This window comes from Arvicola amphibius, chromosome 9 (genome assembly GCF_903992535.2).
Source record: "Arvicola amphibius chromosome 9, mArvAmp1.2, whole genome shotgun sequence".
Lineage (NCBI taxonomy): Eukaryota > Metazoa > Chordata > Mammalia > Rodentia > Cricetidae > Arvicola > Arvicola amphibius.
In genome coordinates, this window is record NC_052055.2 from 104776433 (window position 1) to 104802830 (window position 26398).

The following is a 26398-nucleotide window of genomic DNA, read 5'->3' on the forward strand; positions in this document are numbered from 1 at the left end:
ATGCAGGGACAGAGGAAGGAAGGGAGAAGGTGGGGAAAAAAAGAAAAAGAAGGGTGGAGCGTTTATAAATACAGTGAGTTAAAGGAGAACAGAACCAGCATGTTCCTAAGGACTTTGTTGTTTGTGTGTGAGATAGGATGGTGGAAGATGCGAGTGGATCAGAAAGCCCAATAAGGTTGAGCTGCTTGTTGTTAATGCCTGGGGCACCATGTAGTATATGTGTGTGTGTACATACATATATGTTTATATACATAATACACACCATCTATCTATCTATATTTTCAGCAGTGTTATGGGTGGGGTGGAACTTTACTGGGAGTACTTGAATGAGGAGCTCTGCCAATGCAGGGCTGATGTGGTAGGAGATAGAAGTAAGTTCAGAGATTCTTGGAAAGAACCCAGGTAGTCCATAGGGTGTGTTCTTAACCACTGATCCATCTCTCCGTCCCTCAACATTGGAAGTCAGAGAACATCTTGTGGGAATCAATTGTTTCCATAAACTAAACAGGTCCTGGAGATAACTCAGGTCGTCTAACCTAGCGGCAGTGTCTCCCACCCCGTCTGAGCCATCTTGCTGGCCCAGCTTTTTTCTTTTGAGACAGAGTCTCTCTCAGCCTCACTGCATAGTCTGGAACTCCAATTTCCGATGGCCTTAGGCTGGCCTTGATCTGGAGGGAGGTGATCCTCCTGATTCTGAATCCTGGGTGCTGGGATTGAATGAGCGGGATAGGGTCTTCACATGCAGCTCAAACTGACACTGATTTTTTCATTCTCTGCATCAAGGCTTGGGATTGTTGAGAACGCAGGCCTGAACAACCTCGTCTGGCTACAGAGGTGGTGAGCTTTGAAAGGCCAGCTTTCCGCGAACCTTCCGCTAGGGCACCAGGACCCTGAGTGCCCAAAACCCCCCTTGGGCAACGCCCCACTTCCGCCCTAATCCCCGACCCCCCTTGGCCGGGACCCAGCTGTTCGTGCGTCATCATTCCGCGCCGCCGCGCCATGGGGCATCATCTGGCCCCGCCCGCCCCGGCGGCCGGGCTCTGTCAGAGCCGGCTCCAGCCATGGTGCTGCCCAGGGTTTTGTAAGTTGGCAGCGGAGGATCGGGACGTGGCGCAGGTCCCGATGGCGGCGGCGGCGGCCCTGGCGGCGGCCGACCCTGCACCCGCGGTGCCTCAGGCGGCGGGGAGCGGTGGCGCGGCTTCGCGCCGAGACTTCTACTGGCTGCGTTCCTTCCTGGCCGGAGGTAGGTGTCCGCCGCCGGGACCGGGGGATGGGTTGGAGAAGTCGGGCCACGGCGGGTCAGAGCCGGAGGCCGCTGGTGGTGACAGCTCGGGCAGCCAGGGCAGTGATCCTCAGCGGCTGCCGAATCGTCTGATCCCTCCACCGGCCCCAGGGAAGTGGACGGACTGAACCAAGCACCTGTTCCCTATGGTTGACAACAGAAAGGATCCCTTAGGTGGGACATGATGGGCAGGCGCCTCTTTCTGTTACAAATAATCTGATTGACAGTGTAGGCTGGGTTTGCCGTTTGCTTAAAAGGAAAACAAATATTGGGGAGGAGGGTGGAAGCCCGCTTGCGCTCGTGCTCCCTTCACACGTGGTTTGTGTGTGTGTGTGTTGTGTGTGAGGAGAGAGAGAGCAGAGAGAGAGAGAGAGAGGAGAGGAGAGAGAGATGAGATGGAGAGAGAGAGAGGAGAAAGGAGGGGTTGAGGTTGAGAATATGAAACTTTTCATGTAGCCCCTCTCCCAGCCCTCCTTATGTATTTGAAGCCGGAATTGAACTCCTGATTCTCCTGCCTCTACCTCCCAAGTGCTGGAATGACAGGCGTGTGCCACCACTGTCAATCTCTGGAGGCCAGCTTTTTTAAAAATAGACTAGGGCATGAGGTGGACGTGGTGGCACGTGCCTTGAGTCTGACATCAGGGAGGCAGAGACAGGCAGATCTTGAGTTGGAGGTTTGCTGGTCTACATAGCAAGTTCCAGGGCACAGCTAGGAATGCCTAGTGATACCATGTCTCAAAAACAAAACAAAAATGACTAGGGGTATTGTGCAAAGCTGCCTGCCACCCAAACTGGTTCCCGGAACTGGTAGAACAAAATGCATGCAATTGCTTGAAAGAAGTACTCTGTGGCGCAAGACCAGAAGGTTTCCGGGTCTCAGATTTCCTCTCTCTGTGTGCAGATGTTACTATCTTTACCTCCCCTTTCCCAAAGACCACTGATTGTTTGAGTGGTCATCACCTAATTATTTACGAATGGCAATTAAAAAAAACCCACATCATGAGGACTTGTGGAAAGATTGTGTCCATAGCTTGCAGTGATTTGAGAATGTAATTATTTTCTTCTGCAGATTGAAAAGCATCTCTTATTTCTGGCATTCAGGAGGCAGAGGCAGGTGGATCTATGTAAGTTGGAGGCCCAGCCTATCTCCAAAACAGAAAACAAAACAAAACAATGACATCTCTTTATTCATACTGGAACACCTGAGTTCCAGTTAGGTGCCCCACTTCCTTGGCCTTCTGTGTGTGTGTGTGTGTGTGTGTGTGTGTATCAGAGGACAAAAGAAATATCTGTTGACCGGGCCTGGTGGCACACTCCTTTAATCCCAGTGCTTTAGGAAGGTGGGCCAGGTTGATATCTGTGAATTCAAGGCACACCGGGCTACAGAGCAAATCCAGAACAGCCAGGAATACCACAGTGAGACCCCATCTCAAAAAAAAAGGCGTAACTTTAGCCACAGCTGAGAGCTTACATTCTGATCTTTAAGCAGGAGGCATAGAAAGACACACTGCAATGGTGGGAGTCTTTTGAACCCTCAAAGCCTGTACCCCCAGTGACCCACATCCTTCAATAAGTCCATGCTTCCTGAGCCTTCCCAAACAGTTCCACCAACTTAGGACCAAGTATTCAAGCATATGAGACTCTGGGAGCCGTCTCATTCAAACTGCCTACATGAACCCTGGGCCACCTGTCCTAAGGCTTCCCAAAGGCACCCCTGTCTATATTCTAGGTCCTAGGTTGGGGTCAGCATTGAGATCAGAGATCTAAACACCACATCAGAAACCTGTCCCAAAGGTCTCTAAGGGGAACCCGGACATCCAGCAGGCTGCATAGACTACCAAGGAGGTTTATACTTGGCGGCTCTTGTGTACCAGATCCACGGGAAGAAAGGAATGGTGACTGAGGCTGGCTTTTAAACTCCTGATTCTCCTAGTTTGCTGCCTTGGCCTAGGTCCTGCGTTATAGGCCATTGTGCCACCATTACTAGCACTTTGGGAAGGGGGAAAGATTCTTTTTATTTATTTAAAAATACATTTATCTGTGTGTGTGTGTGGTGTGTGTGTGTGTGTGTGTGAGAGAGAGAGAGAGAGAGAGAGAGAAGAGAGAGAGAGAGAGAAGCCTAAGTTAAGGCTAAGCATTCATAATAATAATAATCTCTTTGTCTTTATTTGGGAACTGGTTGGCAGCGCCAAAGAATATTCCAACTCCAGTGACTGGCCATCCACCTTAGGTTTTTGAAGCAGTCTTTCCCTGGAGCTCACTGATTGCTTAGGGTGGTTGATCAGTGGGCTCCAGAGATCTGACTGCTCCAGCCTGCCAACGCTGGGGTTACAGTCAGATGCCACCATGCCCAGGTTTTAGATGGGTACACGCGATCTGGACTCAGGCCTAGACTCAGGTCCTTATGTTTGTGCAGTAGGTAGTGGTGACAGTGTTTTGAAACAGGTTTTCATGCAGTCTAGGCTGGCTTCAAAGTTGATATGACCTGAGGCAGATATTCTGCGTCTGCCTTCCAGTGTTGGTATTATAGGTGTGAACCCCATGCCTGACTCTTGGTAGAAAAGTCTTCATAATATTTTGTATTTGCTTAAGTTAAACAGTTTTTCCTTTATTTTATTTTATGTGTATGGGTGTTGTTTAGCCTATATGTATGTCTTTTGTTTGTTTTTTGTTTTTCGAGACAGGGTTTCTCTGTAGTCTTTGGAGCCTGTCCTGGAACTAGCTCTTGTAGACCAGGCTGGCCTCAAACTCACAGAGATTCATCCTGCCTCTGCCTCCCGAATGCTGGAATTAAAGGCATGTGCCACTGCCTGGCTTCCTATATGTCTGTGTTCACACCATATGTAGGGGGTTGCTAGTGGATGCCAAGAAGAGGGCATCCTGGTACTTTGAGCTACCCTGTAGGTTGCCAGTAATTGAACTCAGGTCCTCTGGAAGAGCAAGCAGTGCTCTCTTTTTTTTTTTTTTTTTTTTTTTTTTTGGTTTTTTCGAGACAGGGTTTCCCTGTAGTTTCTAGAGCCTGTCCTGGAACTAGCTCTTGTAGACCAGGCTGGCCTCGAACTCAGAGATCCACCTGCCTCTGCCTCCCGAGTGCTGGGATAAGGCGTGCGCCACCACCGCCCGGGCTGCAAGCAGTGGCTCTTAATTGCTGAATTATCCTCTCAAGCTCCTAAATTCCTTTTTTTTCTTTGTTTTCTTTCTTTCTTTCCTTCCTTCTTTTTCTTTTTTTTTCCTAAGACAGAATTTCTCTGTGTAACTCTGGTTTGTCCTGGAACTTGTTTTGTAGACCAGGCTGGCCTCGAACTCACAGAGATCTGCCTGCCTCTGCCTCCCGAGTGCTGGGGTGGTTAAAAGCGTGCGGCACCACGCCCGGCCAAGAAATCAGTTTCAAGTAGAACTTCCTGGTTGGGTGTCTTGCCCTCTGCTCATCAGACATGGTATTGCATTGCTGTGTGACTCTTAAAACTTGCTTTTAGGTTGGCAGGGATTGGGGGTCATTCATCTGCATAACCCTATTACCAAGCAGTCTCATTATGGGGACCCAAACTGAACCATACTTGGGGTACTCACTAGACCCGTGGATGATTTCCCTTTAGGAAGAGATGGTATCCAGATTCTTTTGACCTTTCCATTTTCTTTTAGGTATTGCTGGGTGCTGTGCCAAAACCACAGTTGCTCCTTTGGATCGAGTAAAGGTTTTATTACAAGCTCACAACCACCATTACAACATTTAGGTGAGTTACAGATGCTGTCCTAGTGTGGGTTTCTAGTGCTGGGATGAAGCACCATGACAAAAACAAGTTGGGAGGAAAGGGTTTATTGCTTACTCCTCTATATCACCAGTTCTTCATTGGAAGGAAGTCAGGAACTCAAACAGGGCAGGGAACTGGAGGCAGGAGCTGATGCAGAGGCCACGGGAGGAGTGCTTGCTTACTGGCTTGCTCCTTATAGCTTGCTCAGTCTACTTCCTTTATACTTAGTTATTTATTTATTTATTTATTATTATTATTGTTTTTTTCAAGACAGGGTTTCTTTTTTTTAAAAAAAATTTATTTATTATGTATACAATGGTTTTTGTTGTTTGTTTTTTTTTTTTTTTTTTTTTTTTTTTGGTCTGAAGACCAGAGGGAGGGCCCCAGATCTGTTACAGATGGTTGTAAGCCACATGTGGTTGCTGGGAATTGTCTCAGGAATTCTGAAAGAGCAGTCAGTGATCTTAACTCTGAGCCATCTCTCCAGCCCAAGACCAGGGTTTCTCTGTGTAGCTTTGGAGTCTGTTCTGGAACTTACTTCTGTAGACCAGGCTGACCTGGAACTCACAAGAGATCCACCTTACCTCTGCCTCCCCAGTGCTGGGATTAAAGGCATGTGCCACCACCACCTGGCTACAGTTTACTTTCTTATAGAACCAAGGCCCATCTTGCCCAGGGATGGCCCTCCTCCATCAATCACTGATTAAGAAAATGCCCTATAGCCTTGGCCTACAGCCCTTTTTTTATGGAGGCCTTTTCTCAGTTGAGGTTCTGTCCTCTCACATGACTCTAGCTTATGTCAAGTTGACGTAAAAAACTAGGTAGAAGAGATGCTAAAGATGGAAAGGAGTGAAGCATTATCTACCTGTTTTCTTGTAGAGAGAGGAGTAAGAGAGTGATGTCTGGGATAAGCTTTGAAGGGACTACTCGCTACCCCTCTTTTTAGACCGTGTCTAAAAAGATGCAGCTCTGTCTGTAGCTATGTAGTCCAAGCTGACCTGGTCTCCTGTCTCAGCCACAACAAATACTAGAGTATAGGCTTGGGTCCCCATAACTGGTTTCCTTTTATCGATTTTACTTAATTATTTTTTTTTTTAAATAAGATCTCACTGAAGCCTAGGCTAGCCTAGAATTCACTCTGTAGCAGGATTGGCCTGTTTCATGTCAGTCCTTCTGTCTCAGTCCTCTCAGTGTGGATGTCACTGGAGCAAACCACCATGCACAGCTTACTGTGCCTTATCTGAGGATTAAAGTTTATCATAAGCATGTTTGTACAGGAAAACATAGTGTTTCTGGGTTTGATATTATGTGAAGTTTCAGCTGTCCACTGGCCATCTTGGCAATGCCCCCAGTGGACACTGATAATGGATTAGTGATTCATGTTGCTGGAATCTAAAGATACCCACAGGTGGAGCAGAGCAAAGCCCTTTGTTGTCGGTATTCCCGAGGCTAACAGACCCTGCATTAAGCAGTGCAAGACTTTTTTTTTTTTTTTTTTGGTTTTGGTTTTTTAAAACAGGGTTTTACTGTTGGCCCTGGCTGTCCGGACTGCAAACTCTGTAGACCAGGCCAGCCTTGAACTCAGAGATCCACCTGCCTCTACCTCCTGAGTGCTGGGACTAAAAGGCGCTTGTGCCCACTCTCCTGGCTGACTTTTAAAGTTTGTGTTTGTATGATTATGAACCTGTTGCCTCACGCAAGTTAAACAAGTGCTCTGCCACTCAGCTCTGCACAGTACTGAGTATCCAGAGATGCCTGTTCTCGTTACTTCCTTGTTGTTATTTCCTTATGGAAATAAACTTGTGCTTAGGCCAGCCTGAGGAGTCTTCTCTCATCGTTTCAGGTAGATAATTCTCAGTGCAACATTTGAACCTCAGATATATTTTTACTGTTGCTAATCTTGTTAGGTGGTTCTGGCTCATTCAATATAATTTGCCATGACTTTGAATATAATATTTTAAGATTTATAGCTGTACTTGCAGTGGTAAGGGTTGTTTTTTGTTGGTCTATCTATGTTTATCTATCTATCTATTTTTATTGCAGGGTCCTTTTTACATAGCCCTGTCCTGAAACTCACTATGTAGATCATGCTGGCCTTGAACTCACAGAGATCCACTTGCTTCTGTCTTTCCAGTACTGGAATTAAAGGTGTATGCCACTACGTCCATCTCAGTGGTAAACCTTATATTTTATGTTAGTAACGCTTATTCATATGACTTAAATAAATGATGCCGTTTAACTGTGATATAGAAATTACCATTTCTCTTGTGGTCTGGAGAGATGGCTCAAAGGTTGGAAGCACTTTTTTTGTCTTGTAGAGAAACTGGGTTCAGTTCTCAGCACCCACACAATGGTGCTAATGGTCATCTATGGCTCCAGTTCCAGGGGATCCAGTACCCTCTTGTGAGCTTTATGGCAACTGTCACTCATGTAATGTATACAGACATGTAGACAAAACAGTTTGTATACATGAAATAAATAAAGAAATTGGAGCTGGAGAGATAATTCAACAGTTAAGAGCATTGGCTGATCATCCAGAGGCTTGATCATTCCCAGCACCCACATGGCAGCTCACAACTATTTGTAACTCGAGTTTCCAGGGGTTCTGACACCTTCACACAGACATATACACAGGCAACACCAATGCACATTTTTAAAAAGCTTCATCATCAGTCTCTTAGAAATAAAAAAATAATAAACTGTTAAAAAATAAATAAATTACCACTTGTGGTCAGGCCTGATGGTACACACTAATAATCCCAGCACTTTGAGAGGTGGAGGCAGGAGGATCAGGACTCAAGGTCATTCCTGGCTGTGAAGTGTATTTGAGATCAGCCTGGGTTATAGGAGAACCTTTCTAAGAAAACAAGCAAAACGCTCATGAAATTATATAATTCCTCAAATACAATTTCATTATGAGTGATGTTTTAGTAATGTCTGTCAGTGTTTTCTATGAAAATTTGAATTTAGATATGTTTATTGGAGGAGAGAGCATTGAGACTACTATTCTTTAGGTTGGCCTTGAGTATGCTTACTTTGAGGTTACAGTTAGGAAAAAGAACGAAACAGGATCCAGCACGCATCTTTAATCCTGGATTCAGAAGGCAGAGGCAGGCAGATCTCTGAACTGCGGGCCAGCTGGAGCTATATAGTAGGACCCCGTCATAAAACAACACACACACAGACACCACACACAACAACAACAACAACAACAACATCAAAAAAACAAAAATGAGGGTCAGCAAGAGGGCTCAGTGGGGTTCAGATGCTTGCCATATAAGCCTATTGACTTTGTTGTCCTCTGGTCTCCACCAACATGCACTGTGACATTGAACACACCAGTGTGCACACATTCTCCAAGCACATGCACAATGGCAAACACATACATACAACAGAAAAAGGAGAACAAAACAAAAACAGTTCAGACAGCTTACAGATGTGAGCCACATGCCTGGCTCGAAGTTATAGTTTCAAGACTTTAATAGTGGTTTTTCTTCTAAACTCTTTCCATAAATAGGGGTACTTTCTACACATGCGTGCGTTCCCCAAAAAGAAGGATACCTTGGACTGTATAAAGGAAACGGTGCAAATGATGATTCGAATTCTTTCCCTATGGTGCAATCCAGTTCATGGCATTTGAGCATTACAAACGGTAGTTGGATTTTTTCTCTTTCATTTCTTAAATATTATGTTTAATATGAGATATTTGTGTTCATTTGTGTGTGTGTGTGTGTCTCTGTGTGTGTGTGTGCCACACATGCAAGTTCAAAGAACACACATGGAAGTCCCTTCCATCATGTGGGTCCCATGGTTTGGACTCAGGTTATCAGGCTGGTGGCCAGTGCCTTTACTAGTAAGCCATCTTGTAGGCCCTTACATCTTCATTGTTTTGAAACAGTATCTTCATGTAAAATAGAGCCTGGGTTTGATGGTCATTTGCTTCTGCCGGCCCACATCCAGGGGATTCCATGGTCTTCACCTGTGCTCTGCATTGGAATTTTGTCTGGTGCTGGGGACTGTGACCAGGAACCTTGTGCCTGCTGCCGGTGGTGGTGAAGCCTGGGTGCGGAGAAGCAAGTGCAGGCCTTTACGCTTGTGTGCAGTTCACTTCCCAGCTGAACATCTTCTCATTTCCCATTTGTTTTGAGAGGGGCCTGGATTTACTGGTAGCCAGCGCTGGCTCTGAACTCCTGGTCTTCCCTCCTCTACCTCCCAAGTGCTGGAATTGTAAGCGTATACCTCCATGCCCAGCTCAAAAGCGTCTCTCAAAAGGTATATATAGGATGAGTGCAGTGGCTCAGAGGGTAGGGGTAGCTTTTGCCTAGCAACCTAAATTCAATCCCAGGTGGATAGCTGACTCCTTCCAGTTGTCCCCTAAAGTCCGTGAATATGCACAATCATACACACACACACACACACACGCACGCACGCACGCACGCACGCACGCAACGCACGCACACACACAAAATAAACAAAACAACTTACAGAAGTTCTGCCTGTCTCTGCTTCCTGAGTGGCTGGGATTAAAAGGGTGTGCCACCACCACCCAACTAAAACTTATTTTCAGAAAATTAAAAAAGATTTATTTTTATTTCATGTGTCCAAATGTTTTGCCTTCGCGTGTGTGTGTGTGTACTGTAAATGTCTCTGTCTGGTGCCTGTGGTAACCAGAAGAGGGTGCTGTATGCCCCGGGACTGCAGTTATGGTCAGTTATGAGCCACCTTGTGGGTAGTGGGAAGAGAATCCAAGTTGTCTGCGAGAGCAATGCTCTTGACCTCTGAGCCATCTCTCTAGCTCTTCTAACTTTAACACATAAAATAGAATCTCATTTAATTCAGTGTTTTTGGTTTCTAGTTCATTACTACAAAGCTGGGAGTTTCTGGTCATGTACACAGATTAATGGCTGGATCCATGGCAGGTAAGATGAATAGGTTTAATTTATATTTGGTAAGTAAGTTTTCTTTGTATTAAAGTGCTTAATTTTGGTGGTTAGAGAGATAAGCAATTAAGAGTACTTGCTGCTCTTTTAAAAAATAGATTTATTCAAATATATTCATTCCTTTTTTTGAACATACAGTCTCACTATGTAATTCTGGCTGGCCTGTATTTAAATATTTATTTTTTTAATTTTATTTATTTCTATTTCATGAGCATTGGGTTTTTGCCTGTATGTATGTCTATATGAGGGTGTTAGATCCCCCTGAACTGGAGTTACAGACAGTTGTGAGTTGCCATGTGGGTGCTGGGAATTAAACCTAGGTCCTCTGGAAGAGCTGCCAGTGCTCTTAACCATTGAATCATCTCCCCAGCCCCTTAAATATTTATTTTTATTTATGTGTATGTGTGTATGTGTGTGTGTGTGTGTGTGTGTGTGTACACCTGCCCATGGAAGCCAGAAGAGGATGTTGGATCCTTTGGAGCTGGAGTTATTGGCTGTATGGGCTGCCCAACATGTGTGCTGGGAAACTGAACTGAGGTCTTCTGAAGAGTAATAAGTACTGTTAAGTACCACACCATCTCTCCAGCCCCATTTCTGCTCTCGCAGAGGACCAGAGTTAGGTTGGTTCCTAGCCTTCACTTCAAGTATGTCACAGTTTCTGTGGTGACCCAGCTCCCATGAGGATCTGATGGCCTCTGACCTCCATGGGCATCTGCACTCTCTTGCACATACCACATACAGGCAGACAGCAGACAACACACATTAAAATAAGAAAAATTAATCTTTATTTAAAAAAATATTTATTTTAGCTAAGCAGTGGTGGTGCACTCCTTTAATTCCAGCATTCGGGAGGCAAAGGCAGGTGGATCTCTGAGTCTGAGGCCAGCCTGGTCTACAGAGTGAGTTCTAGGACAGCCAGGACTACCCAGAAACACAGAGAAGCCCTGTCTTGAAAAAGCAAAAAAACATTTATTGTTTAGGTAATGCAAGACTACTTAGTCTGTGGCTGTCTGATGGTTCTGTTTTCCCTGTTTAATTAATTACAGTTTATATTTTGTTCCTATTATTTAAATATGAATTAATATTCTGGTTAATTTATATTTAGTAATCTATTATCTGTTTTACCTTTAGTCATTTCAATGTAACAATATGAATTTTATACTTTTCAAAGTAAAAAGTGGATTTTTGAAATGGTTGTTTCAGCGCATCTTATTTTAAACCTTGGCGGAGCCCATTCCCCCCATCCTGCAATTACAATTCCATACGTACTGAACAAATGAAAAGCCACAGGCTGAGAGTCAAGGTCATGTGCTTGAGGAAGGTCTTCTTGCCTCTGTCAGTTCCCATGAACTAAGGATGGCAAGATAAAGGTGACAGAAAAAGAAGGGAATTGCTAGAACCTAGATGTGAAGTCATGGTCTTTCTTGCCTGCGGTTCTGAGTGGCTGAGCAGACAGCACGCTTCCTGGGATCCAGGCTGACCACAGTTACTCATCCGCCTTTGGCCATGGGTGAGTCACTCAGGACCACTGTGACTTACTGATTTGTTAAAGTAGAATCCACAGCTGTGTTCTCATAGTGTCCTCTCCTTGTGTATGCTACTTCTAGGGAACAGATAAAAGATTGTGGGGCTAGAGATGGACCTCAGTTTGTAGAATGCTTGCCTAGCATGCAGGCTCCCCTGGGTTTAATTCCCAGCATCACTTAAACCAGGCAAGGTTGTGTTTTGCTGTCATCCCACAATGGGAGGTAGAGACAGGAGGATCAGAAGTTCAGAGGCATCCTTGATTAAACAGTAATTTTGAGCCCAGCCTGGGCAACATGAGACCATGTCTTAAAAAAACAAAAGGTGCCAGGCAGTGGTGGCGCACACCTTTAATCCCAGTACTGGGAGGCAGAGGTACTTGTGAGTTCGCCTTAGTGTTGGGATTAAAGTGGCCCCTGGCCTCAGACAGAGATCTCTGCTCTCTACCAAGGCTGCAAACATTCCAGGCAAATACTCATCCCTTGAGCTGTGATTCCAGTCCGGAGAGCTCTGTTTTCTGTGTGAAAATACAGTTCAGAAGGCACCACACCGCACAGTTTGCTTTATTTGAATAATGATGGCTCTTGTGGCCCTGGGGTGTTAGAGAGAGATGGACCCTCCTCATCTAGTGTGGAGTTAAAGATGTGGTCTACAGTGCCCAGCAGAGTCTCAGCTGTCAGCTCTTCTTGCTCCCAGCTATCCACAAGTCTGTGTGGTTTTCCTACAACTTAAGATCTCAAAAGCAGTCATCTTCTATCCCGACACACTATCGAACTGGACTCCTTACAACATCTAAGGAATGTCATTCACTTTGTGCTTAGTTTCTATATCTCTAATGCATTATAGTGCTCTTCTTTGTTACTGTGGCAGAATACTGGAGGCTGGGTACTTAGAAACACAAGAGATTTATTTAGCTCACACTTTTGTTGCTGGAAATTGAAGAACGTGTGGCTCCATCTGTATGGCATCCGGTGAGGGACTTGGGAATAAAGACATCCCAGTGTTGTGAGAATGGAGTCGACTGTCTTTTCCTGTCTCAGGTTGTCGGACTTGGCAGATAGTACCTTTACCCCACCGAGTCATCTCACCACCCCAGTGCCCCCCGGACACTCATAGTTCTGCCTCAGCTTCCTGTGTGCTGGGACCAGACGCGTGTACCCTCAAATCTTTTTGGTTTGTGCACGCAGTGAGTATGCTGACTAGGTTGAGAAGATAATGCTGAGTTCCTCAAGCTCTTCCCAGTAGACTAATGCTGTCATTGTCAGTACTGTGAAAGTATAGGCAGGAGGACCTGAGTCCCCTGCCTGCTGGGGCTGCACAGAGAATCTGAGGTAACTGAGGCTCCAGAGCGTGACCCTGTCTCAAAAAGGAAAGAAGAGGGATAGAGAGAATGAGAAAGTAATGCACGGTGTGTTGGGCTCATGCCTGTGATTCCAGCACTGTGATTCGGGCTAGAGGCAGGTGGATTGCCAAGAGCTAGTGGCCAACCTAGGCTACTGAGTGGGACCTGTCTCTGAATACCAATTGAGAGAGAGAAAAATAATAGCACAATACAGTTGTCAGTTTTCTTATGCTTGAGCATGTAGAGAGGGAAGCCCTTACATGGTTTGCATAGCATGTTTAGTTTTCAATTTTTTGACTCAAGAGGAAAAGAAGAGTTTTCCCTGCCCATAACAACCAAAGCACATTTCAGCTTGGCTGAGGCTCATTTCCTCCCTGGAAGATGAAGGTGTCCCATAGTGCACTGAACTCGTATGTTCATGGGGGAACTGAGATGTCAGGTGTGGGGGCACACACCGTTTAATCCCATAATTTGGGAGTCAGAGGCAGGCAGATCTCTAATTTTGAGGCCAGCTTGTGTCTACATTTCAGAGTTCCAGAACAGCCAGAGCTATATAATAGAGGGACCTGTATTAAAAAAATACAAAAACAAAAACAAACAAACAAAACCATTGAGAGTTTACTATTGAGGTTCCCCAGACAAGAGGTTTTTGACAACACAGTGGTGCGTGCCTAAATTCCTACCATTCTGAAGGCTGAGACATGAGGATCATTGAAACTTGGTGGCCAGCCTGGATTATATAGCAAGATACTGTCAAAAAAAAGCAAAAATAAACTGGCAGTGGTGGTATACACACCGTTACATTCCAGCATTTAGGAGGCAGAGGCAGGCAGATCTCTGAGGTTCGAGGCCAACCTGGTCTGCAGAGTGTGTTCCAGGACAGCCAGGGCCTACACAGAGAAACCCTGACTTGAGAAGTAAAACAAACAAACCAAACCAAACCAAAACAAAAGGCAAAAAATAAACACAAAGTAAAAAGGTATTTCTCCTGCCTTACAAAATTTTTAAATTATATGTGTATGTGGGGGGGGGGGTGTGTGTGTTTTGTGGATCAGAGGAGAGCGTGTAGGAATTGCTTTGTTTCATTTTCCTGGAGATTGGGCTCAAGTTAGCAGGCTTGTTGATAAATGCCTTTACCCCGATGAACTATCTCACTGGTCCTTTAATTTTTTTATTATTTAACATCTGGGTGTGTGTGGTTCATGGGTGCGTGCACTCATGTGTACACATGTGAAGGTCCAGACTACTTTGGAAGTCGGTTCTCCTACCATACTCCTGGGCTCTAACTCAGATGGCAGCTTGTGCTGCTGCAGGCTCTTTGTCCTTCTGAGCCATCTCCATGCCCCCTTTTGATTTCCTCTTTGACTGACCTCGAATTTCATATGTAGACCAGGCTGGCCGCAAACTCAAAGAGGATCCACCCTTCCTCTGCTTCCTTGAGTGCTGGGACTAAAAGCCACCATGCCAGGCTTGTAGCCTAGGCTGGCCTCAAATTCATTGTGCATCTGAAAATGGAGATGACCTAGTTCCTGATTCCCTGCCTCCACCTCTCAGTGCTAGCATGCTCTATGACCAGCCTTTTGTTTGTTTGTTTTTTTAGATAGAGTTTCTCTACAACTCTGGCTGTCCTGGAATTTGTTCTGTAAACCAGGCTGGCATCAAATTCAGAGATCTGCCTGGCTCTGCTTCCTCAGTGCTGGGATTGTCGTTACTTTGTAACCTAGGCTGCTTAGAATTTACTAGGTAGCTCATGATGGCCCTGGGATCTGTGGTAACTCTTGTCTCAGCTGTAGGAATGGTGGGTTGCTTGTGTCAGCCACAATACACAGCTAGCTATTCATATTTTTTTCAAAGATTTATTATGTATACAGTGTTCTGCCTTATGTTGCCAGAAGAGGGCACCAGATCTCATTATGGATGGCTGTGAGCCACCATGTGGTTGCTGGGAATTGAACTCAGGACCTCTGTACGAGCAGCTGGTGCTCTTAACCACTGAGCCAGCTCTCCAGCCCCTCATATTTTTTTATTCTATTTAGTTAATAACAAAGTGATCTACTGCTGTCTGGGGACAGCCTCCAGCAGCACAGAACCTTGACAGGAATTCACAGAGTCAGCAAAGCTAAACTTTTCTATCTGAGCAGGATTAGGGAAAAGACACTCACAAATTCTTGATGGTTTCCTTCTTTATTCCTCTTCTTATTTTCTCCCTTTTATTCTCTCTCCTATCTCATGTGGTTTTTACAGCTTTTATACCCCCACAGAATCTTCTAGGCATTACAAGAGTCCAAAACAGTTACATTCTGTTTTTCAAGTAAATGATTTTGGGTAAACACATGTTTCTCATCTCCCTCACATGATCAAACATTTATGTATTACAGGTGAAAAAACAAATCATCCCAAGAACCCACATGCATTCAAACCCAAGCAACTTGTTATAGAGTAACCATGTGGCAAGCAAGGTATTTTTTTTTTTTTTTTTTGGTCAGGTCTTTTACTGGCAGGCTGCATTTTGCAGTTACAAAGAAAGGGCCAATTACTTTATTACTTATCTTGAAAGGTAATCTTGTAAGGAATCTTAAATCACAAACCTAAACCTTTATATATGAAAAAATAATCATTCAACTCTACTTAAATCTTTAGGGTGTATATCCATTCATTAATAGTTTTTTCGTCAGGAGATCGAGGACGAGAATGGGTATAAGGAATTAGACATCACCTTTGGTCATCAGCCAATCCTAGCAAGGAGAGTAATAATTGTTCTGCTTTGTTTCCTGTTCCCTGACTTTTGAAGAGTTCTGCATTCAACTGTAGCACACCACGCCTGTCTGTGCTCCATGCGCCACCAATACAGTTCGCGAACTGGGCAAGGGCTGGAGATTGAAACACACAAAGACTCACAGACAGAGACACGGGTCATCCTTGAAACAGGCATGCTCCAAGAATGCCCCCTTTATTGTGTACCAGAGCCGCTTATATAGGGATCCTTGACAGATAGCCATGCCCCAGCCAAACCCACCAGAAATCACTCCCCTGCCATCAGGAACTCCTGAGGGTCTCGTGCTCAGAGCAGCTGCAGGCACTCAGAACAGGGGAAAACAAGTTGTTTACAAGAAATTCAGGATCTGGGGGTTCACTACTCCCAACATTCAACTATGTGCCTTTCTAAAACTTTAGATTGTCTTTTGAGTTTTTTCACCTCAAAGTTATTTAACAGAAACAATTTAGTCTAACTCTGTTATTTTCAAAGGTTTGTTTCAGCTGTGATGCACTCCGAAACCTGTGAGCACATCTCCCGACATTAATGTTAAAAGAATTTAAACTTGGGCTACCGGGACTCAGTTGTTAGTCTTTAACTTGAGCTGCATCCATGCAGCTCCTTGGGTGAGACTCACAGGCCCAGGCTGTGAAACCTATCCTTGTATTTATTTTTATTTATCAAAACTCTGTATAAGCTATCATTATTATTATCATATTGAACAGCACCACTTAGGGAGGGGTCATCTTCACAATCCACAGGTAAAAATGCCCGATAGAACGGGATGTTTCCAAGAGATAAACACTACATTACAGGCGGCGGCGATTTCCCCAGAGAAAAAAATCACAGCCAACATGTAAAGGCACAGCAGAAGCAGAGGACAATGCAGGGTCTACAGTCCCATGGCCTTTTCTATTGAAACTGGCCCATCAGAGGATTCCCTTCTGGTGGGCTGACACCTTCTGGGGAGCAGCAACTCACTGCTCCTCTGGCATGGTCCTCGGCAGTGATCTAAATTCTAAAAACAAAGTAGTGATTGTGCTCTGAAGTTAATCCTGTAAACTGGGTACCAACAAGTAGAATAGATTCCGCTTTGTGAAACCTTAGGAACTTCTCTCCCCGAAGATTCTGGTATCACTATGGGATGCCTCCCAATGCTGCAGGGGTTGTAAGAAAGGTTAAAAGCCTCGAGGCAAATCATAGATGAAAAGAAACAGTTTAAATTAAGTTATAAGAGCTAATGGGACAAGCATAAGATAAGGCGAGTATCCATAAACCAATAATAAATCTCTGTGTCCTGATTTGTGAGCTGTTTGGTGACCCAAAAGAAAGTCCGCTACAGCCAGGTGGTGGTGGTGCACACCTTTAGTCCTAGCACTCAGAAAGAGGGGACAGGCATGGATTTCTGAGTTCAAGGCCAGCCTGATCTACCAGAGTGACTTTCAGGACAGGCTCCAAAGCTACAAAGAAACCCTGTCTCAAAACCAAAGAGAGAGCGATGTCTGCCAGATACATAGCAGGCCCTGTACTGGTGAGGGCTTCTGCTGTGCTGACCCCACCCCACCAGTTTTACAATCTTTTCTTTGTGTGTGTGTATGGGGGGGATTCTTTGGTTTGGTTTTGTTTTTGTTTTTTTGAGACAGGGTTTCTCGGTTAGCTGTCCTGGGAACTCATTATGTAGACCAGGCTGGTCTCAAACTCAGAGATTCACCTGCCTTTGCTTCCAGAGTGCTGGGATTGAAGGCACATGTCACCACTGCCTGGCTTATATTCGTTTTTACTACTAATCCCACATCCAGTAAAATGAAACCCATGTTGTTTTTCTGAACCACTTTGGTGCTGACAATGGGATTTTACTATGAGAGGTGCTTGAGATGATGTTTGGAAAACTGCCTCTCTTTTCAGGCGGGATGGATAGCACACACCCTCACACCTAGTACTCATGGGCAGAGACAGGCAGATCTCTGAGTTCTAGGCCAGCTAAGGCTACAGAGTAAGATCCTCTCTCTAAAAACCAACTAACCAAAAACCCCTAACTCACCTTTGTTTATTTTTTAACTACTACTATTACCTGATTTAATCCTTTAGTCTTTGATATCACCTTTCTCTGATTAGGTTTCACCATTTCCATAATGCTGAGAATGTTACTATAGGGAAAATGTGTGTGTGTGTGTGTGTGTGTGTGTGTGTACACTTTTTCTTTAAATGTTGTTTTTTTAAAATATTTATTTATTTATTATGTATACAATATTCTGTATGTGTGTATGCCTGTAGGCCAGAAGAGGGCACCAGACCCCATTACAGATGGTTGTGAGCCACCATGTGGTTGCTGGGAATTGAACTCAGGACCTCTGGAAGAGTAGGCAATGCTCTTAACCTCTGAGCATCTCTCCAGCCCATGTACACTTTTGACATGTATGATTCTGTTTTTTTCAGGCATGACAGCGGTCATCTGTACTTACCCTCTTGATGTCGTTAGGGTGCGTCTAGCCTTCCAGGTGAAAGGAGAGCACACCTATTCAGGGATCATTCATGCATTCAAGACAATTTATGCCAAGGTATTTCATCCCACTTTCTGAATTGACTGCATGTCTTCTTATATTTAGGAAAGTATTGAAGGTTTCTACCTTTTCCTTTATTTGGAATTAATGATGCTAGATCGGGGTGTAAGATTAGTGTTGGAGCACTTCCTTACCTTCCACAAGTCCTGGATTGATCTCCAGTACCATAGGAAAAAGAGAGTGGAGGAGGGAGGGAGGACATTGTAAGTGATCACAGCAGCCATAATCCTGAGAAGTTCATACTTGTGATCAGGTGAGTCCTAGGGTTGTTTCTATTGTATCATATGCTTTTATTAGGATGTTTATCATAGTGAACACGATATAATCTTCTCATTTTTTTCATTCAAAGGAAGGTGGTTTCCTTGGATTCTACAGAGGTCTGATGCCTACTATATTAGGAATGGCTCCATATGCAGGTATGATTCAAATTGGGCTAAGACAGGTGGTGCACATCTTAAACTCCCAGCACTCAGAGGCAGGGGCAGAGGCAGGCAGATCTCTGTGAGTTGGAAACCAGAGTGATCTACATAGTGAGCTCCAGGCCAGCCAGGGCTACATAGTGAGACTCCATCTCAAAATTAAAACAAAGCAAAACAGAGCTAAATGAAATTTTGGCAGCATCCTGTTTGTGTTTATGTCATCAGGGTTTTTAAAGTGACAACATAAGGAAGATACTATCTGAAAATTGTTATTAATTAATGATGAAAATAGAGTTATGTTTCGTATATGGTCATTCAGCCCATTGTATATAAAATTTACTATTTAAATACTCTGAGTAGAAATGCAATTTTATGTCTTTTATTAATCATATTTAGTTAAAGCCTTAGTAATGAACACTAAGACTTGAGATTCGAGGCTAGAGAGACGACTCAGTGAGTAGCAAATGGCTGTTCTTGCAGAAGACTGGGGTTTGGTGGGTACCTTCACGATGGCTCACGATCATGTTACTCCAGTTCAGATATCTGACATCCACTTCTGACTCTGCAGGCATCAGACTTGCAAGTAGTGCACATACACAACACTCGTATATATAAAACTTTAAAAATGTGTGGTGGCACATTTCTTTAATTGTGGCACTGGGGAGGTGGTGGGAGGAGGGCCAGAATGCCAAGATCGTCCTCTGCTACGTTTCCATAGTGGTGAACACCTGCAGTCAATCTGCCTGAGAGTTAAGGCAGAAACTGAGCCTGGGAGTCTGGGGCCAGTCCACGTAATATACATGAACCTCTTTCTCTTGTTTCTTTTTTGGTTTTTAGGTAAGTCTTGTAGCTCAAGCTGGCTTTGTTGTGCAGCTGAGGACCTTGAAGCCAAGTGCTAGGGTTATAACTGCTCTGCTGGCTACAGCACTGCCTTTTTGAAAATTTATTTTGTGTGTATGAGTGTTTTCCTGTGCGTGTGTATGTACACTGCATATGTGCCTATTGGCCTAGGAGGCCAGAAGAGGGTTACAGACAGCTGTAAGGCACCATGTGGGTGCTGGGTCCTTTGCAAGAGCAGCAAGTGCTCTTAATGGCTCAGCCCTTTTCCAGCCCCAACGTGTCTTTCAATGAATCACAATTCAGTTGTTTTTCAATAATAACTTTATTGAGTTATGACTAGAACACTATACAATTTGCCCATGTAAGGGTCCAATTCATTGGTTACTAGCTGATTTTAGATCTGTAGCCATCATCATAATTTGACATCGTCTTTCACCCGTAGTTGGGACTCCCAAGTCTAAACAGCTGTTAGGCTTTCTATCTCTATAGGTTTGCTTTTCAATAAAGGAATCATATTGCGACTGATTTCTTTGATGTGTGTTTTCAAGGTTCAAATGTGTTGGAGACATACTGTACTTTCTTGTTGCTTTTGCTATGCTTTTGTTTCGTGTGCATGCATATTTATTTTTGAGACAGGGTCTCCTGTACCCTAGTCTAGTCTTGAATTTACTGTGTAGCTGAGAATGACCTTGAAATCCTGATCCTCTTGCTGGGACTCCCAACTGCTGGGCTCACAGGTGGTTTCCACTGAGCCTGGCTTCAATGTCTTTATAGTTAAAATTTTTATTATATCTATTTATTGTATGCATGTGTATATATAATTATGAATTATGAACCAGGTGTAGTGGTGCATGCCTTTAATCTTAGCTCATAAGAGACCAAGTCTAGCCTGGTCTACATAGTAAGTTCCAGGACAGCCAGGATTACATGGTAAAACTCTGTCTAGAACTTCCATGAGTTATGAATTATGAGTTTAAGTTTCACTTGGTTTAAACTTTGGAATACTGCTTCATTCTACTCCTATATGATATGAAATTATGTTCACTACTGCCCCTTCAATGCATAGTACATTAGTGTGTAGGGAAAAACCAATGCTCTTGTTATATGTGGTAATATCTTTGAATTAGTATTTATAGATATTAATTAAATATCTTATCTTAAGGCAATTATCATAGACTAGGAAATGCATACTTTGTCCCTTCAGCTGAATTGGTTGGTGTAAGGAAGCTGTCTCTCAGTTCACGTCGTGGTGAGTCCATACTTTGCTTTGCAGGTGTTTCCTTTTTCACCTTTGGGACCTTGAAGAGCGTCGGGCTTTCCTATGCCCCCACCCTGCTTGGCCGGCCTTCGTCTGACAACCCCAATGTCTTAGTTCTGAAAACGCACATCAACTTACTTTGTGGTGGTGTTGCTGGAGCAATCGCACAGACGATATCGTAAGGGTCTCGGCTTCAGTTGCCAAGTCATTGTGTTCTCTCTCCACAATCAAATAGGACTTAATGTTCATAAGTATTAATTTAAGTACTTTTCAGATATGCTTTCATTATAAGTATATTATAGGTCATTGCATGCCAATAGTTGATTATGTGAATCTGGATCCTCTCAGTTCCCTGTGGATTCATTTGAAAAAATTCAGGAGAATCCTTTAAATATGATGTTCATTTGTTCTCATCAATTTGCCCACAAGAAGTTTCTGGAGTTTGAGCTATTTATAGTGTGCATGTGTGTGTGTAAAGCCCTTTGCATTAAAACTTTTTTTTTCTGAGATAGGTCTCTCTATGTAGTTATGGCTGTCTTGGAACTAACTCTGTAGATCATGCTGGCCTTGAACTCATGGAGATCTGCCTACCTCTGCCTACTGAGTACTGGGATTAAAGACGTGCACCCCCACCAAAAACTTACTTTGTTCCAGATAATATATGAAGCATAGTAAGGTTCACTGAAGGAAAATAAAATTACTGACTCAGCAAGTTCCCCTTTTGTTTAGATTTTGTTTTATGTTTAACTATGTATATGTGTGGATTTGTGTACAGTTCCCTCAGAGGTCAGAAGAGGCTGTCAGGTCTGGAGCTGGCATTACAGATGGCTGTGAGCCATCTGACATGGGTGCTGGGAACTGAACTCAGGTTTTCTGTGCAGGAGCAAGCATTCTTCTTCCTTTCTTCTTTTTGTTTTTCTTCTTCCTCTTTCTCCTCATTATTATTATTGTTATTATTATTATTATTATTATTATTATTTGTGTTTCCTAATCTAGTGAATGATCTTTGTAAAGGAAATTTTTTTTCAAGATAGAATTTCTCTGTGTAACACCCCTGGCTGTTCTGGACTCATTCTGTAGACTAGGCTGGCCTCAAACTCAAAGAGATCAGCCTACCTCTGCCTCCTGAGTGCTGGGATTACAGGCGTGTGCCACCACTACCCGGCACCCCAGCTGTTTTTAATTGAAACAGTACAGTGTTTAACTGGAGTTAAACCTGCCTGCATATAGAGGGAACATTATAATAAATACATTACTATATCTAACTTGGATATTTCTGTAGACCAAGAGAGATTAAGTAGAACAAGATAAAAGCGCTGGAAACTTAGCAACAGGGGACTCATCAGGGAAAGAAAGTAAGAGAGCCTTTGTGATGGTGAAGTCCAGGTCCTGAGCACCAGGAAGGTAGCAGGAAGAGAGTGCTGTCACCAGACTCAGCAAGAGTCCTGGGTGGGAGAAGCAAAGCCAGAGTCAGCTGGACAGGATGCTCACGACCAAGAATTGCCCTGGGACAGCAGATTGTGGATTCAGATATAAGCTGATGTTGTACGTGGAAGATAAAGGACAGAAGGTGTCTGTTTGGCTGTGGAAACTTTCTGTGGACCACAGCTCCTCTGTGGATTCATGGCCGTCTCTCTACATTCCTGACCTCTTTTGGGGTCTGTCACTTCCCTTTCCTCACAATTGACTCATAACTTAACCTGTCTTCTCTTTCTTTCCATGTCCCCCTCACCTGAGACAGGGTCTTCTGTAATCAGAACTGGTCTCAAACTTGTTATGAGGATGGCTTGAACTTCAGATCCTCCTGCCTCTACCCGCCTGTGCTGGACTTTGTAGCCAGTCTTTCTTGTAAGACTTTCTTTGAACTGCCAGCCCCCAAATAATGACACAGAGACATTACTAATTGTGAAATCTTGGCCTTTAGTTTAGGCTTGTTCCCAACTAGCTCTTGTAACTTTAATTAACCTGTTTCTATTAATCTGTGTTCTGTCATGTAGCTCTTTACCTCACCTCCGTTCTGTACATCCAAATCCCTCCATGTCTGGTTGATATCTCCTGCAGTGCCCTGTTCTAGCCCTGAGTTCCTCTCTCTGCCCAGAGGCCCCATCTATTCTCCCCTGCCTAGCTATTGGCCATCCAGCTTTTTATTAAATTAACCAGGTGCCTTAGGCAGGTGAAGCAAACCATAGACACATTTTCATATAGAATAAACAAACATCCCACAAGAGGAGTGGCCAGTGGATGTGGGATTTTGGTTTCAACGGTTGTCAAGTAGGAAATGAGAGATAATTTTAAGTCTTTAATTCTTGTTTCTTTAGCTACCCATTTGATGTGACTCGTCGGAGAATGCAGTTAGGGACAGTCCTACCGGAGTTTGAAAAGTGCCTGTAAGTGTTCCTAATCTTTAGAAATGTAATGTTTCCTTTTAAACATTTCTGTCTTTTTTGTTTGTTTGTTTGTTTCAACACAGGGTTTCTTTGTGTAGCCTTGGCCATACTGAAACTAGCTCTATAGACCAGGCTGGCCTCTAAACTCCTCAGAGACACCTGCCTGCTTCTGCCTCCCTAGTGCTGGCGTTAAAGGAGTGCTCCACTACCACCTGGCTTAATTTCTACTTTTTTAAAAAATTATTTCTATTTTATGTTCATTGATATTTTGTTTTGCCATGGGTGTTGGGCTTTCTGAAACTGGAATTATAGACAGTGTAGTTATAGACCATGTGGGTGCTCGGAATTGAACACAGGTCTTCTGTAAGAGCAGTCAGCTCTCTTGACCACTGAGCCATCTCTAACCCCTTAATTTCTACTTTTTAAAGATAGAATCTCAAGTGGCCCTGATTGGCTTCCAACTTCGTATGCAACGTGGCTGATCCTGAACCTGTGATCTCCTTTCTGTAGTTTTAGGTGCCTGCGGTGAGAGTGTGAGCCTCTGACCCGGCTTCTTGGTATTTGAGACAGAATGGCACTATACAGTGCAAGTCTGGCCGTGACCTTGCACCGTCCTCCTGCCTTAGCCTGCTGTGGGCTGCAGTGACAGGCATGGACCACCCTCTGCTTAGGAAGAGTGATGTTGAAAGTCAGGAGGAGGAGAGGACCCTTGTCTCTCCAGCAGTCATTCCTCCTCCTTTATCCCCACAGTACACAATGGTAACTTCATAAAGTGTCAGTCACGTCTCCTTCCCCTCCTGTGCTGAGCTGTAATGTACTGGTAGAGCACTTGCCTACCACATGAAAGGCTCTGGGTTCAGTTCCCCCAAACACAAAGTCAAAACAAAGCAATTTTGTTCTTGGTTTGTTCTGAGACAAGGTCTCAAACTGTAGCATGAACATGGAGCCCAGACTGACCTCAGCCCGTGAAGCTCTCAGATTCCCAGGGCTGGGATCCTGGTGTCTGTTCTGTGCCAACTCTAAAACCTATTTTAGAAGCTTCATTATACATAGTAGTAAGTGAGCTATGTGTGTAATTTAAATTTCTCTGCATGACTTTAATCCCAGTACTTGGGAGGCAGAGGCAGAGGCAGGAGGATCTCTGTGAGTTTGAGGCCTCTGCCTCTGTCTGGTGACTGCCTCTCTGCCTTTCCTCTTCCCAGAAATCTCCTAGTCTGGATGTCCCACCTATACTTCCTGCCTGGCTACTAGCCAATCAGCATTTTATTTAACCAATACGAGTGGCAGATCTTTACCGTGTACAAGAGCATTATCCCACAGCACCTGGCACATACACGCCTTTAATCCCAGCACTTGGGAGGCAGAGGCAGGTGGATCTCTCAAGGCCAGCCTGGTCTACAGAGTGAGTTCCAAGACAGCCAGAGCTGTTGTACAGAAAAACCCTGTCTCAAAAAAAAAAAACAAAGAAGAAAAAAGTGTTGCTATGGGCTGGGCCTGGTGGCATAGTTCTCTTTTCCCAGCATTTGGGATGCAAAAGATTACAGTTCAAAGCCAACCCAGGGTATAAAACAAGATTCTGTCTGAAGAAACCTGCCAGCCAACCAACCAACAAACCAACCAACCAACAATAAACAAAGCTCTTCTGGTTTTGAGGTTGTCTTGTTGCCTCATGAATGGTTGCTACATCATTTTCCCACTGTCTTTCAGTACCATGCGGGAGACCATGAAGTATGTGTACGGACACCATGGGATCAGGAAAGGACTGTATCGTGGCTTATCTCTGAACTACATCCGCTGCATTCCCTCTCAAGCTGTGGCTTTCACAACGTATGAAATTATGAAACAATTTTTCCACCTTAACTGAAAGAAAAAATTATGGTTTTCCTCCATAAATCCTTAGGCGAATATATATATAAATGTTACCTTAACTGTGAGAGAAATGTTACTTGAAGGGGATGTTTGCCTTGTCACAGGAGCCACTGGGACTTTGATACTTGATTTCTGCATGTTTTTAAATCATGGATCAAAAGTATTTAGCAGAATTTTTTGTTTTCTTTTTGATGGGCTCTAGACATGTAACTCTTGGCTGGCTTGGAACTCACTGTGGAGACCAGGCTGGCCTCAATCTCACGGAAATCCTCTTGCCTCTGCCTCCCAAGTATGAGATTTCAGGTGTGCCACCATGCCTGCTCCAACGTACTTTTTAATGCCAGACATTATACCTTAGAATGCTGAAAAAACCATCTCGTGCTGACGGTGGTGACCTGTGGTTATTTTAAAGATCTGTTTGGAAGGAGAGGTAGGTTCATACTGGAGTTCAAGAGACTGTCATTGGTCTTGCCACACTATCCCCAACTTTTAATTGTGATCATGGTTATTGATGTGGGGAGGGACTGGAATCGAACCCAGGGCCTTGCACATGTGAGGCAAGCACCACACCATTGAGCTACATCCCTCTCTCTGTCTCTCTGTGTCTTTCTCTGCCTCTCTCTGTCTCTTTCTCTCTCTCTGTCTGTCTCTGTCTCTGTCTCTCTCTCCCTTCCTCCCCCCCACCCCACCCCGAGACAGGGTTTCTCTGTAGCTTTGGAGCCTGTCCTGGAACTAGCTCTTATAGACCAGGCTGGCCTCGAACTCACAAAGATTCGCCTGCATCTGCCTCCCAGAGTGCTGGGATTAAAGGCATGCGCCACCACTGCCTGGCTCCCCTTTTCTTTTTTATTGAGGTGCAGGGGTCAAACTCATGCATGCTAATGGCACACGACCAATGGCCTACAGCCCCAGCCCTCTAACACTGCTTGTTTTTATCCCCCACACCCACTCTGTCCTTCCTTTCCTTGTGCTGGGGAGTAACCTCAGGGTCTCTCGCCTGTCTTGCTAGATGAGTGCTCTACCTCTGAACCACATCTCCAGCATTCTGACATTGTGTAGTGTTATTAAACCAGCAGGCTTAGTTTTATTGTAGTGGAATGAGAATTGAATATTTAAGTTCTATGAAACATAGCCAGCAACAAAGTAGTGTTTTTGTTATGTTTCTTCTCATAATTCTGCTCCAGTTGAGAGAAGGACCCCTTTTCCCTCCATCGTTTTGAAACATTTTTCTTTATTTGTATTTTCCTCTCTTTGGGGATGACTCTAGGCCCTTACTGCCAGGCAAGTGGTGGACCTCCCACTGAGCTACATCCTCAGCTCGCTCTTCATTTCTCAATAAAGTTAGTATTGTTCTAAAAAAGAGAGACTTCATCAGGCTTTGTTCCAATGCTAATACCGGGTACTTTGATTTCTGTGAGTTTTAAAAGCCACTGTATCTCCCAAAGGCAGGAATGATGATAATTAAATAT

The 26398-nt window shown here is 44.2% G+C and overlaps 1 protein-coding gene and 1 pseudogene across 1 annotated transcript; one reads left to right on the forward strand and one right to left on the reverse strand.

Annotated features, from left to right (window-relative positions):
- The first annotated feature begins 1008 nt into the window (after window positions 1-1008).
- Slc25a16 (solute carrier family 25 member 16) lies at window positions 1009-25559 on the forward strand. The gene is given in 10 exon segments (XM_038343458.1): window positions 1009-1243; window positions 4925-5011; window positions 8546-8628; window positions 8631-8686; window positions 9874-9953; window positions 18032-18153; window positions 18506-18572; window positions 20689-20851; window positions 22992-23060; window positions 24768-25559. Coding segments are annotated over 10 exon segments (1005 nt in total). The 5' UTR covers window positions 1009-1122; the 3' UTR covers window positions 24925-25559.
- LOC119824099 lies at window positions 3064-3186 on the reverse strand (annotated as a pseudogene).
- Window positions 25560-26398: the final 839 nt, after the last annotated feature.